At 40.3% G+C, this 14,557-nt stretch overlaps 1 protein-coding gene across 1 annotated transcript in view; it reads left to right on the top strand.

Moving 5' to 3' along the window:
• The window catches only part of nphp4 (nephronophthisis 4), a gene marked incomplete at both ends in the record, with an annotated part of 186,617 nt that overhangs the window by 160,783 nt on the left and 11,277 nt on the right, over positions 1 to 14,557 (top strand). Inside the window, 5 exons of the mRNA XM_079239613.1 lie at positions 2,486 to 2,675; positions 3,179 to 3,262; positions 7,898 to 8,060; positions 8,584 to 8,660; positions 11,448 to 11,533. Coding sequence (XP_079095739.1) covers positions 2,486 to 2,675; positions 3,179 to 3,262; positions 7,898 to 8,060; positions 8,584 to 8,660; positions 11,448 to 11,533 — 600 coding nt within the window. The remainder of the gene's footprint in view (positions 1 to 2,485; positions 2,676 to 3,178; positions 3,263 to 7,897; positions 8,061 to 8,583; positions 8,661 to 11,447; positions 11,534 to 14,557) is intronic.

The following is a 14,557-nucleotide window of genomic DNA, read 5'->3' as shown; positions in this document are numbered from 1 at the left end:
TTGGGAAAAAAAAAAAGACTCCTGCTGTCCTATTGAGAGAAATCCCCAGCCTTTGAAGTCTGAGAAAGTACCTTCTCATATGAATTTGTGCGTGACATTTTTTGCTTTTAAAGGAAACGGAAGAAGAAACGAGGCTTCCCTGTTGCTGCTTGTATTAGAACTGTTTCATTTGTTTCATTTCAGTTGATTGGTTCAGGACTGAATGGAGATTTTACCTACTTTCTCACTCCTCTTTCATATGCTGTCACTAAGTAAGAGCTAAGTATGGTGTGTAAGTGGGGTAAGTGCTTGGCTGCAAACTTTAGTTCATTTCTACTGTTTTGTAAACTGTATTGTAAACAAGAAGTCAAATAAGAGCAGTCATCATTGTTTGCACCTTTAATGCAAACACTATCACTGCTGCTTTTAATTATTATGAATTTAGAGTGTCGAAGGAATAAATAAGTAGTTTATTAACCCATTAAAATCTTCTAATGTTCCCTTAAAACTATATTTCTGAGACTCAAAGGCTATGTCTTATACGGCGCTGAGGCTAGTTCCAGTGTGAACATGCTGGCACACATCACACGCTATGATGAGTAAAGAGTAACAATCCAAAGCTACAACAAAACATAGCACATGTACAGAGAAATGCTCACTGCAGGAAGTTCATATAACATTCATGTTCATACGCTGTTCTCCATATCTTGTTGTTGATGGTACAGTAGTGCAACACTCTGCTGTAAAAGCAGAGCCTTTTGCTGCAAAAGCTGTAAACAAGCCTGGATTGCCTGGAGCAGCTCCACGACACAGTTGTTCACAGACACCATTATTGTTGTTTGGTGTGTGTTCGTTACATGACGTCATTTCCTCCAGTTGCAGTTGCATCATCTTGTCAGAACACAGATGCTAGAGGTTTCCAACCTACTGGATCCACATTGGCACCTGGTTTTAGACACAATCACATTCATACTTTTGCGAAACTCTACATTCAACTCAACTTTATTTGAGTTTGTTTTATTTTACATATAGTGTGATGAAAGCCTCTTTCCTTCCTTTAGTTTGTTGTAATCATGCACACTACCAAATCCACGTTTTTCTCCTTTTGGTTTTCTGGGATAAATGGGAGTTGTTTATATCTAACTGGTGAACGTTTTACTTAAGTAACCCATTTAGCTGATTTGCTTCATTGTTACTAATAACTGTTCAAATTAAGTGTGTCTGAGATCCTCTGTCTGTCACCAGCAGCATTATTTCATCCAAATAGTGCTGTTATCACATAAAATTCACCTTTACATTGCAAAAAGGTATCCTGTCATGATGTGACGTTTCATGTGTTTATCTTAGTTCTGGTTTCCTGTTTTAGTTCGTAGTTTTCCTTGTTTAGTTCCCTCATGTCTGGTTTCCTGTTCACTAGTTCGCCTGGTCTCGCTTAGTTCATTCACTTCCCCTGTGTCTCGTTTTGTTCCCGTAGATTTCTACCTCTTGGTTTCTGTTCCTGATTGCTGCTTCATTTTGTTAGTCTTCGTTACTTCCTGATTCTGCATACCCTCATTTTTGTTTTATTGGGATTAAACAAATTGCTTTTCTGCATTTCTGGCTCCCGTCTTCTTCGTTTGGGTCCTCACCTCCACGTCAGCGTGACATATCCACTGGCAACAAATAACAGAAGCCCAACTTCCACATAGACATCTGCCAGTTACAGCAAGCTGGTCAGACAAACAACAACAAAATACAGAAAGAGAAAAAAAACAAGTAATCATGGCTTCAGTCTGCCACCTCCTTTCTCTGCTTTGCACCTTACATTTGTGGTTCTGGGCTGAACACACTTTCAGGCTCCATCAGCAGAAAGAGGAGTTTCAAACAAATTCATTTGACACCACAGATTCCTGCAGAGTTGTGTGGAGGACTAGATGTGATCATGTGTGTTTTAGATTATAAACACTTAAACCTTGTATAGCATTTAATTTTCCCGATTTTCAGCTTTAATTTGCAACCGTTTTCTTGTTTCTTTCCCACACATTTGTATGTTCAGCTTAAAATGTGGTTCCTTCATACAGATTGGTTCCTTTATATCGATTTTTTTTCTTCCTTTTTTTTCTTTCTTTATTCCCTCAAAATTGCAGTTGTTGTCATTTCTAAGAATATGCAGATTTTTCTTGAACTTTAATGTTGAGTTATTTTCTCAGATTCTTTCTTCTTTAGATTCTTTTTTTTAAAATCCCCTGAGGGACAGCGGTCTCACTTTGCCATCAAATGCATGTTTAAAAGGTCTTATCCATTTTTATTAATAATCTGATCAGTGATGACTGGAAGTCTAAGTCAGGTAGTGATGTGCAGAGAGGAAAAAAGACATGGCTTTCTTGTTAGTTCTGTCTGTAGAGGAAACTTTGTACTATGCACTAGTAAGGGATTTATTGGTGGTATTTGTGATATGAAATGATCCTGAATGGATCATCTGTCAACATACGAGAACCTGCTTTTAAAATGTCTTTTTATCATCCAGTGTCATCACTAACACTGAAGAGTGGCGTTACTTCAAAGCTCTGACCAAAACTCCTACTCCAGTGGAGGAGAACATGTTCCACGTGGAGGAAGATGCTGCAGGTCCCCGAGTTTACCTCCGCCCCAAAGAGAGTATCCATATTCCACTGAAATACCAAAGCTTCCTCTGTGACCACACCATGGCCCTCCAGGTAAAGAGAGGACCAGAGTGGGATTCAGTCAGCACATGAAGAAAGCTTTTCTTTCTGTGAATGTTGCACGTTAGAGATGGAGGAGGCGATAATTACCATCTCGAGCAGCCACCATATGTCGCCATCGCCACTTATACCACATGAAAGATCCTTCCTAAAACTTTTACATGGACTGGTTCCAGTTTAAGAAATTACCTTTAAATTCACTTTCAATCAAAGATGGAGCTTTATTCTAAGGAATTTGTGGAAACAGAAACGTTATTAATCACAACATATCTAAATCGTACTTTTTGTATCATTTAATGCGACAAGAACAGTTCCATACATTGGTTATGGTTTTATCCTCTATAGATAGCTTGAGGGTTTACACCCTTTGGATAATTGTTACTGCTTTTCATTATTATTTACTGTGTGTGCAGATATGATGTTCTCTGCATTCATTGCAGCTTACTGGTAGATTTTCAGTTTTGGTAACAGTTGTGTTTCTTATCAAACCCTCACAGGGACCCAGCTACCTGCCTACAGGCAGAGGTTCTCCGATGGCCAAGAAGAATCTGTCCAATATCATCACTGCCAAAACTATCAAGGTACAGAATGTCCTACTATAAGCCTGCGTAATATTTTACAGATATTGAAGAATATTTGCATCCATCAGCAGTTCTTTGCTTCCCATCTCAGACTTGTCGCTGCATTAATATTGGGATTTTATAACTTGATTTTTGATTAGACCGAACTTTTGCCGTTTTTCTCAGTCACATGCTCTGTTCACGGCTAATTCGGCATCCATCTTGCACCCTACATGTACTGTGAGCTCTCCAGCCACTAGAAAACAGATCTATCTTGACTCTTCTTTTAGCTCTTGCTCTGTCCCTTTCTCTCTTTCGTTTCCTTTGATAATGTCTTCTTGCATTTCCTGCAGTGACTGCTTGAGAAATACACATAATAGATGTCACTGTGCCATCAAATTAGTCCAGAACGCCAAGTTTTCAGGTCAGAAAGTTATGTAATGCTTCTTTAAATGGGCAGTAAAAGTTTTGTGCATGCCAGTGATGGCTGATGAATATAAGAACAACTGTGTCTGCATCTTGAAGCTGCTGTATGTTGCATTGTGCCTAAAATGTACTCGTCATGCTTCATTCATGACAACGAATCATGACACTGAAATGTGAGCACTCTTACTCGTGATTTGACCCAACTACACTGACTTCATCTGCTGAACACAAGATGTCCAGGAATCCCCTCTCACTAACCTGGGTTACCTCATGATATCCCTGCTACTGGTGTACATAACCCTGAAACCTTCACATTGCACTGTGTGATGAAATATTTGCGTGTTTGCCAAGCGTGTGTGTGTGTGTGTGTGTGTGTGTCTGCCTCCAGGTTTTGTATATTGTGTGCCAGAGTCAGCACAGCTGCTGTGAGCAAAAATCCTGTCAACAGGTCAAAGAGGTCAGGTCTGGATCAAATATGTATCCCGCTAAATCTGACAAGTCCCAACAGCAGAGCTGTCAGTATGCCAGCTTTGGCACCGTTGTCAGTCAGAACACATCACCAGAGCCAGAAATGGGCCAGTCCTACAGGTCAGCATGAGCCCGCAACGCCGGCACATCAGCGACTTGGACAGCTTCAATGAGAAAATTACATCATGTTAACTCTTACCCCCGTTTATCTGTCTGTCTGTCCATCTGTCTGTTTCTTAACAACTTGACACAAAACTACGGGGCAGATTTTTGGGATTATTAGGGCTGAGAATGGATCTCTGTTTTCATTTAGATTCCATTCAATTTTGGGAGTGATCTGGAAGGCATTGCAGTGGTGGGTTGTGCTCTCAATGTGCCTTTTTTTTTTATTCTGGCGTTGCAAATATTTGATCTCTTCATGCCAATCATTCATAATTGAACATCTGACCAACTAAATAAGCTGAGGAGCCATTAAGTTAAAGAGAAAACATTGTTTCTTCCATTTTGATCAGTATACAATATTTGTTTTGCCTGACGTTAGACTGAATAAAATGATGACAGCATGAAGCAATCGTTTGGGCACACCGAAAGCTTAAAGCACCCTAAAGACCATAATTAGTTTGTTCAGACCATGGTGTTTTCACTAGCAGGAGAAAACTTTTTACTAAGCTACAGGAACTTTCTAAAAAACCTTCGAACCCCACCAACCAGTATCCAGGGGATCTGCAGTTTTTTTCTAATTCCCGTGTTTGCTTATCAGTCTTTGATTAATAATTCTTAAAAAGACATTTAGAATAGATTAATTAAAAAAAAAAAAAAATTAAAAACTAAAACCTTTGTTTGCCAAAACACATTCCAACGATTCACTGAGTGCTTTGTAGAAGCAGCTGTTGCAGCAGTCTCAGCTTGAAGTCCTCCTGGATAAATCTCACAAAATTTGGATTTAGGCAGTTTATTGAACCTCTGCCGGGTAGAGATCTCTCAGTCCTGGCAATTTAACTTGAAGTACATCATTAGAGCATTGTTTAAATTGATTGTTTTGACTGGTTTCTGTGGCCAGTGGTCACATCACAGCAACAGACTCACATGTGCAAAAACCAAATTCCCTATGGACCTCTGTGGATTTGACTTACCTCAACCCTTAACTGTTATATAATCCTCATTAGACAAAGTGTTTAGAGATCTCGGTCAACAACTTGCTCTGTGGCTGGTTCTTACCAGGAAACACTCACAGCAAATGCTTTTTAGAGTCTGACACAGTTATCAAACTACAAATACTGTATTAAACATGTGCTGGAGTCTGATGAAACATGAGATTGTTAGAAATTCTGATGTGTTTGCATATATTGGTGTGTGCGTGTAGAGCAGCTACCATATGGCATCAGTGGACATGTGTGAATACATTTGTGTTTATTTAAACACATCCTGGCAGCTATTTTATACAGCAATCTTCAAAGCACATTGAGATTGTCTTTGGATATTTCAGCACAGATACCATCCATATATATTCTAATGTATCGCATAGCAGTCTCCATTATCACTATACTTTATGGGAAGGAGACCTTCTCAACCATGGCTTTTTAAGTTTATGTTTTTCTGAGGTGGTGGGCCTCAAGGAAAAACACGTGATTGTTTCAGTTTTGCATATCTTGGAAAAGAGTTACAAAATTAGTTTTACTTGTCTCACACATATGATTCTGGGGGCTTGAAGCAATTAACATAAACGTTTGGTTGATGGTTTGCCGTCTTGTATTTCTGCCGTACAACCTCAGTAGTGTTACCTTTTATTTCTGTCATCGCCCACAAAACCTGTTAGCATTCAGTTTAACTGCAGGTATGTTTATAATTGTATCTCAACAAAACATTAAAATTCAGTCATTCATGTCTGCTTCCCTCACTGATAAGGCACAACACAGACTTTGAAGTTTACTGACTGAATGAGCTGAAGAGTAAATGAGGAGGGAAGAGCTTCAACAAGTGTCAATCTGACGGATGAAACATTGATTGTTTCACATACAAAAAAGAACAGCTGTTTGTAAACATATCTATATATATATATATATATATATATACACTACTCACAAAAAGTTAGGGATATTTGGCTTTCAGGTGAAATTTATGGAAAATGCAATATGTTCATGCTACAGTGATATAATATTATAAAAGTAAGACATTTAAGTAGAAGGATGCACTACTGATTTCCTCATCTCAAAAAATTCATTCAACACAAAAAGTAACAACAATGGTAGTTACACCACAACAAAAAATTGGAACGTCTCAATATCTCGTCATGTGCCCTTGAGCATCAATTATAGCTTGACAACGACGTCTCATGCTGTTCACAAGGCAACTTATTGCCTGCTGAGGCATGGCATCCCACTCTTCTTGAAGGGCAGCCCTCAGGTCATTGAGGTTCTGGGGTGCAGGGTTCTCGAGCCTCTACACGACGGCTCAGCTGATCCCACAGGTTTTCAATGGGATTCAGGTCTGGAGAGAGTGCAGGCCATTCCATTTGAGGTACACCAGTCTCCAACAGCCGTTCCCTGATGATGTGACCTCGATGAGCAGGAGCATTGTCGTCCATGAAGATGAAATTACGCCTGTGCTGTTCATGTAGGGGCACAATCACTGGATTAATGATGTTATTCAGGTAGTATGGGCTTGTCACTGTACCATTCACAAAGTGTAGGGCAGTTCTGTACCAAGTGGACACCCCTGCCCACACTGTAACACCGCCACCACCAAAAGCTCGCCTGGTGACAACAGTGGCTGATGCATAGCGCTCTCCCTGACGTCTCCAACATCGTTGCCGGCCATCATTTCTGCTCAGTGTGAATCGACTTTCATCAGAGAACAGCACTGAGGCCCACTGGTTCCTCATCCAGCATAAATGCTCCCTGGCCCATGCAAGACAATGATGCCTGTGCCTGGTGGTGTGGTCAGGTACCCGTGCAGGTCGTCTAGCACGCAGACCACGCTGATGGAAACGGTTTCGAATGGTCTGACGTGACACTTGGGTGCCTCTCACCTCTCTTAAACGTGCCTGGAGTTGAGCGGCATTCATCATCCAGTTTCTCAGGGCAGTGTTCACAATGTAGCGGTCATCAGTACGGGATGTGGCCAAAGGACGTCCACTTCTAGGCCTTTCTGTGACTCTTCCAGTCTCTCCATATCTCTGTTGCAACCTGCTGATGACACTCTGTGACACTCCAAGCTCAGTGGCCACTTCTGTCTGAGAACGTCCTGTTTGAAGCATCGCAATGGCAAGGGACTGTTGTTCCATTGTTAGGTGTCGTCTTGGTCTCATGATGTCAAAATGTGAACAGCATGATGAGGACAACTGTTTAAACACCAGCTCTAATTGAACCAGGACATTTATTGGTCAATTCAAGGATCACACACCTGCCGTGATTTTTGCCGTTAAGCTCCTTGTTAGAGAACAGCAACTTGTGCAAAATTTATTGAAACATTTAACAGTTGGACATGTGCATTTAAAAGCTTAGAGAAGATCACATTAAGTTCACCTGTACAGGTTTGAATGCATTTTAGGCTTGTTGTGAAATTTCACCCAAAAGCTGAACAAAATTATCCAAGATTAATTCTTAATTAAGAGATTTTTGTCTTTTCAGAGCTTCAAACCCAGCAACTATCTGCTTTAGTAGTTTGGTGATAAAGGTGTAGTCTCACTGCAAGGGATGTCTAACATGAAGCAGAGGAATAGCTTGTTGGAAGTGCTGCTGACTTTTCACCTTTTCTCCACAGGTTACATTCAAAGCAGATGGGAAGCCAATGGCCATCTGCCAGTTGAACGTGGAGCCAACACCCCACATTGTGAATCAGACTTTTCGACTTTATCACCCTGAACTTTGTATCCTCAAGAAGGCTATACGTCTGCCACCATGTCACGACCCCACAGGTTGCTCCTGTTACTCTAGTTGGCCCCTGTCATCCATTATGTCCTCAGCTTCTATTTCTGCTTCCCTCAGTTTAGATTGTTCTACCTGAAATAAACCTATTTAGAAATAAAAAAGTTAACACTGAAGTTAATAAGAGTATAGAAATATCTAGAAAGAAAGCAGGAACTGAAAAGTAAAAGAGGTAGATACAATGAAAGCAGTTGAACAGCACATGTAGTGCATACACATATTTCTGTGTTTTCATTCTGTTCATGTAAATCTGAACAAAGGTGTATAATCCAGGTGCCATAAAGTAAATGTCCTGTCCCACAGCTGTTCAAACAGGTCACTAAAGCAGCTGCTTTACAGCTCAGCTCCAGTGCAAGGTTTGTTTTAAATGCACAGGTAGATCCAAAAACATGGCAGGACTTTTGCTTTATGGCACCTGGGTTATACACCTCTGCATATGAATATATCTTATGATACTTTGTGGCTCTTACCTTCATATATGTACCTTTTCTCTTGGTTTTTTCTTGTTTACGGGGTAACCAGCAGGAAATACAGATTCCATGACTCATATTTCGGTGCGCTGCAGTGATCCTAACATTGTCTGCCAGACGAGGATGCTGGTGAGGCTAAATTTTTTCTTTCAAGCTGCAACTGCTAATCAGAAAAGTTACCTCTGCCATGGATGATTTAAACTGTTTGACTGATTGATCATTGAATGACTTTTAATACAGTCTTGTCTTAAGTTATGCTGGCATGGCGTCTATGTCAGGTTAGTTATGCTGCCACAGCCATATGCTCTGCGTAAGTCTGCAGAGGCTCGCGTTATTCCTCTCCACAGCCAAAAGGCAGTCCAGCTTTGCAAATGCGGCGACGCGGAAGTAATCCCTTGTGAATGGTCAGTTTGTGATAATGTTTTTCTCTCACTGAATGACTGCAGAAACTTGCAGATCCAGAAGAGGAACTGCAATACAACTTTCAATTTGCTTAAAAAAAAAAAGAAGAAAAAAAAATCCTTTGTGAAATGACTGATTTTTGTTTTAATTTAATAAATACAGTTATTGGAAAAGAGAAAAAAAGAGCAATGCTTTTACCCTAAGTTCAAGTACATATACACACATTTTATCTGCATCAGCTATGCAGACCCAACCTGAAGTAGACACCATGCAAGCATAACTTCAGCTTAAAGTGGAACTATTATGTGCATTTCAGGCAAATTTATTTTTATTTCTGAGACCAGAAGGGCTGGGATTGATCGAGTTATTGTCACAAATCGCTTTAATTACTTCAGACCGACCCTCTCCATAGGCTGTCAGATCAGCCTGTGGGCAAAACGAGTGGATTGAGTCTCTTCCGCATTAAGCCCCGCCTCCCACCACTGCACAAAATCGGGAGCGCGCACCACAACTGCTTTTTCCATCATTGTAACATCTCATAAACAGAAGGATTAGGCTAACATGAACTCAATAAAAAAAACAAAATACTATGTCAACACATAGCATACAGCCCTACATGTTGGAACCTGAATTAGACCCTGAAAACGAAGTGGAAAACAGCAACCCACAGCAACGAATGCAGCAGGATGTCTCTCTTTGGTAAACTCACCAGCCATCGTTCGAAATAACTTTATCCGACGTTTTCCACCCGCCTGATGTATTTGTACATGCCCTAGTTAACCAGTAGAAGGTAACCAATCTCCGAACCTTATCCCCTGGGACGTCACAAGGATTTCAAAGTAGAAAAAACTCTCTAAAACGACATGTTTTTCGTCGCCATGGAAACCGAGCGGAGAGAGTGCTGAAACTCAAACTCAAACATGCGTTTAGGTGATAAAAAACTGTGCCGTTCACATGTCTGATGAGGATTCAACACTGTAACACTGTAGAAAGCTCAGAAAACTTGAAATACCAGAATAGCACCCCTTTAAGGATCATGAGGGCCCGACTTAGGCTTTCATCCCCCCATTTAACACTCCAAGAACATGTTCACATCTGCTGTTTGGTTCGCTTAAAACAGACTGTGGTCTGCTTCCAGAGATAGTATGATTCATTCGGCCCAGTATGAACACCAGCCACTCTGATGCGAACTGTAGACGCAAACTCTGGTCCACCTGAAAGCAGGGGCTTCATTTGGCTTGCAAACAGACTATCCAGCTACCAAACAAAATGGCGTCTGCCAACCGCAATAAAGCATCAAGAATGAAATGATGCAGATTATTGTTTGGGTAGTGTCACGTGGGTGATGGTGGAGGTGGACCCAAATGCAGGATATGGAGGCAGAAAGGCTGAATGTAAAGGTTTATTTCCACAGAAAAAGACTTGACGCAGGAAGTTAACAAAATGAACCAGCAACAAGGAACAGAAAACAAGGGGTATAAATACACAGGAACAAAACGAGACACAGGTTAAGTGAATAGACTAAATGAGACCAGGTGAATCTAATGAATAGCAAACCAGACATGAGGGAACTAAACAGGAAAAACTACAAAATAAAGCTGGAAACCAGGAACTAAAGAGAAAACGAAACGTCACATCATGACAGGTAGGAGGTTAAAACAAAGCCAAAAGCAAGTGTTCTGCACACTGCTGTAAAATTATGAACCCAAAGACCAGAGACCTGCATGGATCTAACTTTACCCACCCGAACCCACACTACAATGACTAAACATCGTCTAATGAAATCTGTTATTTTAACCTGCAAAACTGTGTTTATTGTGGAGTATTGCTCCGTAGCGAGCAGTTTTCATAACTACGTGACATTACACAGGCAGTATGGTCCGCGTGAGTCAAGTGCAGTTTGAACACAAACTTCACCAAAGGTATGAAAGTAAAGGTGTAAAACTTTTCACCCAGTCGCACCGAGTCCCCCAAACTATCCTGGTTTTAATTCCTCCAGACAGCTTGCACAGTGGGATGCTACACACCAAAGAAGAACAGAATGCTCAAACCCTTTTCAGCTTTTCTTTCGTGAATATTGTTTCCAAACAGTTAAATAATTTTCTCCAACATTAATGGACAAACTGGAGGTCGTCGTCCCAGTTTTGCTCCTCACAAACTCAGCCTTTCCTATATCCTGTATTTGTACCAAATCATAGTTACAATCCCCTGCTGATAATGTTTGAAATAAAAATCAAAGAATATATAAGAAACATTTTTTGTCTTTACAAACCATCTGTGTTGTTTGATTCGGGCTTGTTGTACAAAAAACCCACACTTACCCACACTAATATTACCAGGGGATGATTACTGAACTGATGTCTGTTCAGGTGGAAAGCACTGTATTAAAACTCTCCGGTCCTGAATTGCAGCCTTTCTTCTGCCCTTACATCATACTGTGCATGATCCAACTGTGGGGATTCCTTTTGTCTCTTTTTACTCATCTTTTGTCCTTATTACTGTGTTTCTGTCTAGGTGCCAGGGGACCCACAGGATGTGTACTTGAAAGTGCCTGGGAGTTCCAGTCCACATATAAAGATGTTCTTTTTAATGATTTTCACGTATGTATCATTTACTGTTCAGACAGAAAGTACACATTGAGCACAAACAGCTTAGCCTGAAGAAACATTCAGTTTTAACTAATTAAAATGCTCACGCAGGCTTGAATTGATTTACTAATCAGGTAACAGTTCAGGTCTGCTCGCCTGAAGTGACAGGATCTGTCCCTTACTTCAAATCGCCATCATTATTATGTGAAGATTTGTTAATACATTAAGCCAGTGTTTTTTTGCCATCAGGGATGTCAGGATTTATCATTAACTTGTAGCGGAATAGCCTCTACAAATTATGAATTTATTAATTACCTCGGAGCACCACTCATCACCTTTAATTAACTTAAAATTCAGGCGGATGAGACACCTGAAATAAACTCAATTCAATAAACAGTCTCACTTCCAAGGAGTAAATCCTAAGAACGAATGAACCAGAAATCGTGCATTCAGAAATTATGACAATAACGGATGAATTGATTATACATATTTATTTACAATGATGGTAAACATACAGCAGTGAAAATGAACAATGATGGAGAGATGTTATTGGTGAGATGGTATGATGAATTTGTCAACATGGAATTTCATTTATGACATTAATAAAGAACGCTGAGATTAATTAAATGAGATGGAGCAGGAAGAAACTGGTTGGAGTTAAGCAAATAAATCGGGATGATTATCTTACTTAAATCTTTGACAAGAACGTGTTCAATAATTCTAAATTTGGATAAGAATTCGAATTTAATTATTTAATTAGAATTGGATGTACTGGTTTGGGACATCACAAATGTCAGAGCGCTATCAGATCCTACTTTGAACGCTGAATCCGGAGTGTGGGTCGAAGCGGGTGGTTGGTCCCCTATTCGGCGCGTTTCCGGGGGAATTGGATCCCTGGAGCGTCAGAAGATGTAGGTCTACGCAGCTACTCTGGCCTTCTGGATCCGTTCAGCGGAGTTCCAGAGCGGTGTGATGATGATCCAGATTGTCCCAAAAATAGATAGTTCCAGATTTTACGTGTAAAGACGTAATGGAAAAAGTTGGAGCTACGGTTCTAGTTAATTATTGATCTCGGGAAAAATACTGGTTACAAATAAACACTTGTTGTACTTTCTCCCGTTCGGAAGAACGGAGAGGTAAAAACTTATAATGAAATAAGAAAAAGAAGACGAAAGGCTAAAGAACTAAACAGAGGACAAAAGAAAAGCAGAAACTTTAAGAGGAGACGAAAAGGTAAAAAAAAACTCTGGAGGAGAAAAAGCCAGGAAGTTGGTCTGCCAGTCTAATTTAAACAGACCCGCCTTTCGAACTTCCAGCCAATCATGAGTTGCTTCTGTCAGAGGCTGACCAACCTTATCCAATCAGGTCAGCTCTAGTTCCTTCCCTCTGCATCTCATTAATGTGAACAGGATACTTTCAACTCCTTGATTTGTCTGCCGCAATACACATCAAATCACATTCTTTCAGAGTTATGCAGATTCCTCGTTTGCTGGGGAAGGAAAGCATTTTATAGTATTACTTTCACACATGAAAAGATTGGCTACATGTAATTTTTATTAAAGGTGGATTAATTAATTGTCATGACTCGTCCTCATTGGGTGATCCTAAAAAAAGAAAACTCACATTTTATCCATTCACATTAGTAGCTTAAGAGAAGTCTGAAGCTTGGAAAACATAATCAACAATTATTTACTGCAGTGTTTATGATTAATGTGTGTGTGATCAGTTCAAAGAATTAAATTACATATCAAGATAAAATAATGGAAAAGAAGAAATTCAACCAATACAATTAACCACAGTCTTTTAGACTAAGTTAGATCAGTTCCTTCAATTGGGGAAAGAAGTTTGGATTTCTTTCTGTCTCCTTCTCCGTCAAGTTGTTGGTCTGACTGGCGCCATGGAGTCTGTTCTTTGGCTTAGAAGTGTCATTTCTGACAAGAACCAGGGTTTGGTCAGATGCGACTCTCGGCATCTCCCCCGACCTGCGACCATAAATTGTTAGATGTGCTTTAATCCTTCGTGTTGACACAGCTGCATTCTAGGTGTAAATCTCTGAGTGTCACCACGCCTCTTGGGTCAAATGGTCACTCTCTCTTCGTCCTGTGTGGACCAGTCTTACTGCAGAGAAAGAAATACAACTATTGTTTAATCCAGTCGAATGTTTTTAATCCTGGGAGGCCAAGATCACTACAAACTTGAAGGTCAGGGGTATATTAGGGTTTTTAAAAGTCTCACATTTGCATGAATTGTTTCTTACATTATATTTTACTTTCTATCGGCAACTGAATATGGTTAAGGATAGCGTGTACTTTTTGGGGACCTGCTCCTAAATTTAATGCTGAAACTCTTACTAGTGAATTAGAAACTCATCTGAATGCATTCATCTATATCATGCAAGTGGGACTCAGGTGGGAAAGCAGGTACATGGCTGTCAGCGGAGTCCTCATCTCCTCCACTCCATGTGCAGAAGAGTCCTCAGGCAAGATGCTGAACCCCAAGTTGCTCCTAATGGACACTTTGCTTGCCAGCTCTGTCATTTGCTGGTGTGAGAGTGTGTTTGAGAATGGCTGAAAGATAGTCGAAAGCTGTGAAGTGCTTTGTGTTACGGATAAAGACTGCTCTCACTTGCTCTGAGGGGCAGATATACCAACCCAGCAAAATTAGCATGTACTTGCAAATCATACTTAGCACCTAAAGGAATATCTAATTCTGTGGGTAACGTCCTAAAATTAAACACAAGTGTTGATAATCAGGAGTTTACCAATGACCTAGGCAAAGTTTGAGCACAAGCCCTGAAAAACCGAGTAAAAAGCAGTTTATGGTGTGTATCCTATGCTGAAACAGTCACAGTGACATCAATTGTAAATAATTCTTTTTTCTGTGGTAAATACAGTAATGGTGAAACTGCACAGTGATGGGGCAGTGCAAATCACTCTGCTTGATAAGGTACTTCCCTCCACCAAATTCTATCCCATAAATGGCCTACATGTGCAACTAGCATAAGCAGGATAAACAGCATTGAAGAGAAGAGACATT

Source organism: Telmatherina bonti (assembly GCF_933228915.1).
Source record: "Telmatherina bonti genome assembly, chromosome: 4".
In the NCBI taxonomy this organism is placed as follows: Eukaryota; Metazoa; Chordata; class Actinopteri; order Atheriniformes; family Telmatherinidae; genus Telmatherina; species Telmatherina bonti.
Note: the sequence above shows the minus strand (reverse complement) of the source record. Positions and strands in the feature narration are given on the sequence as shown.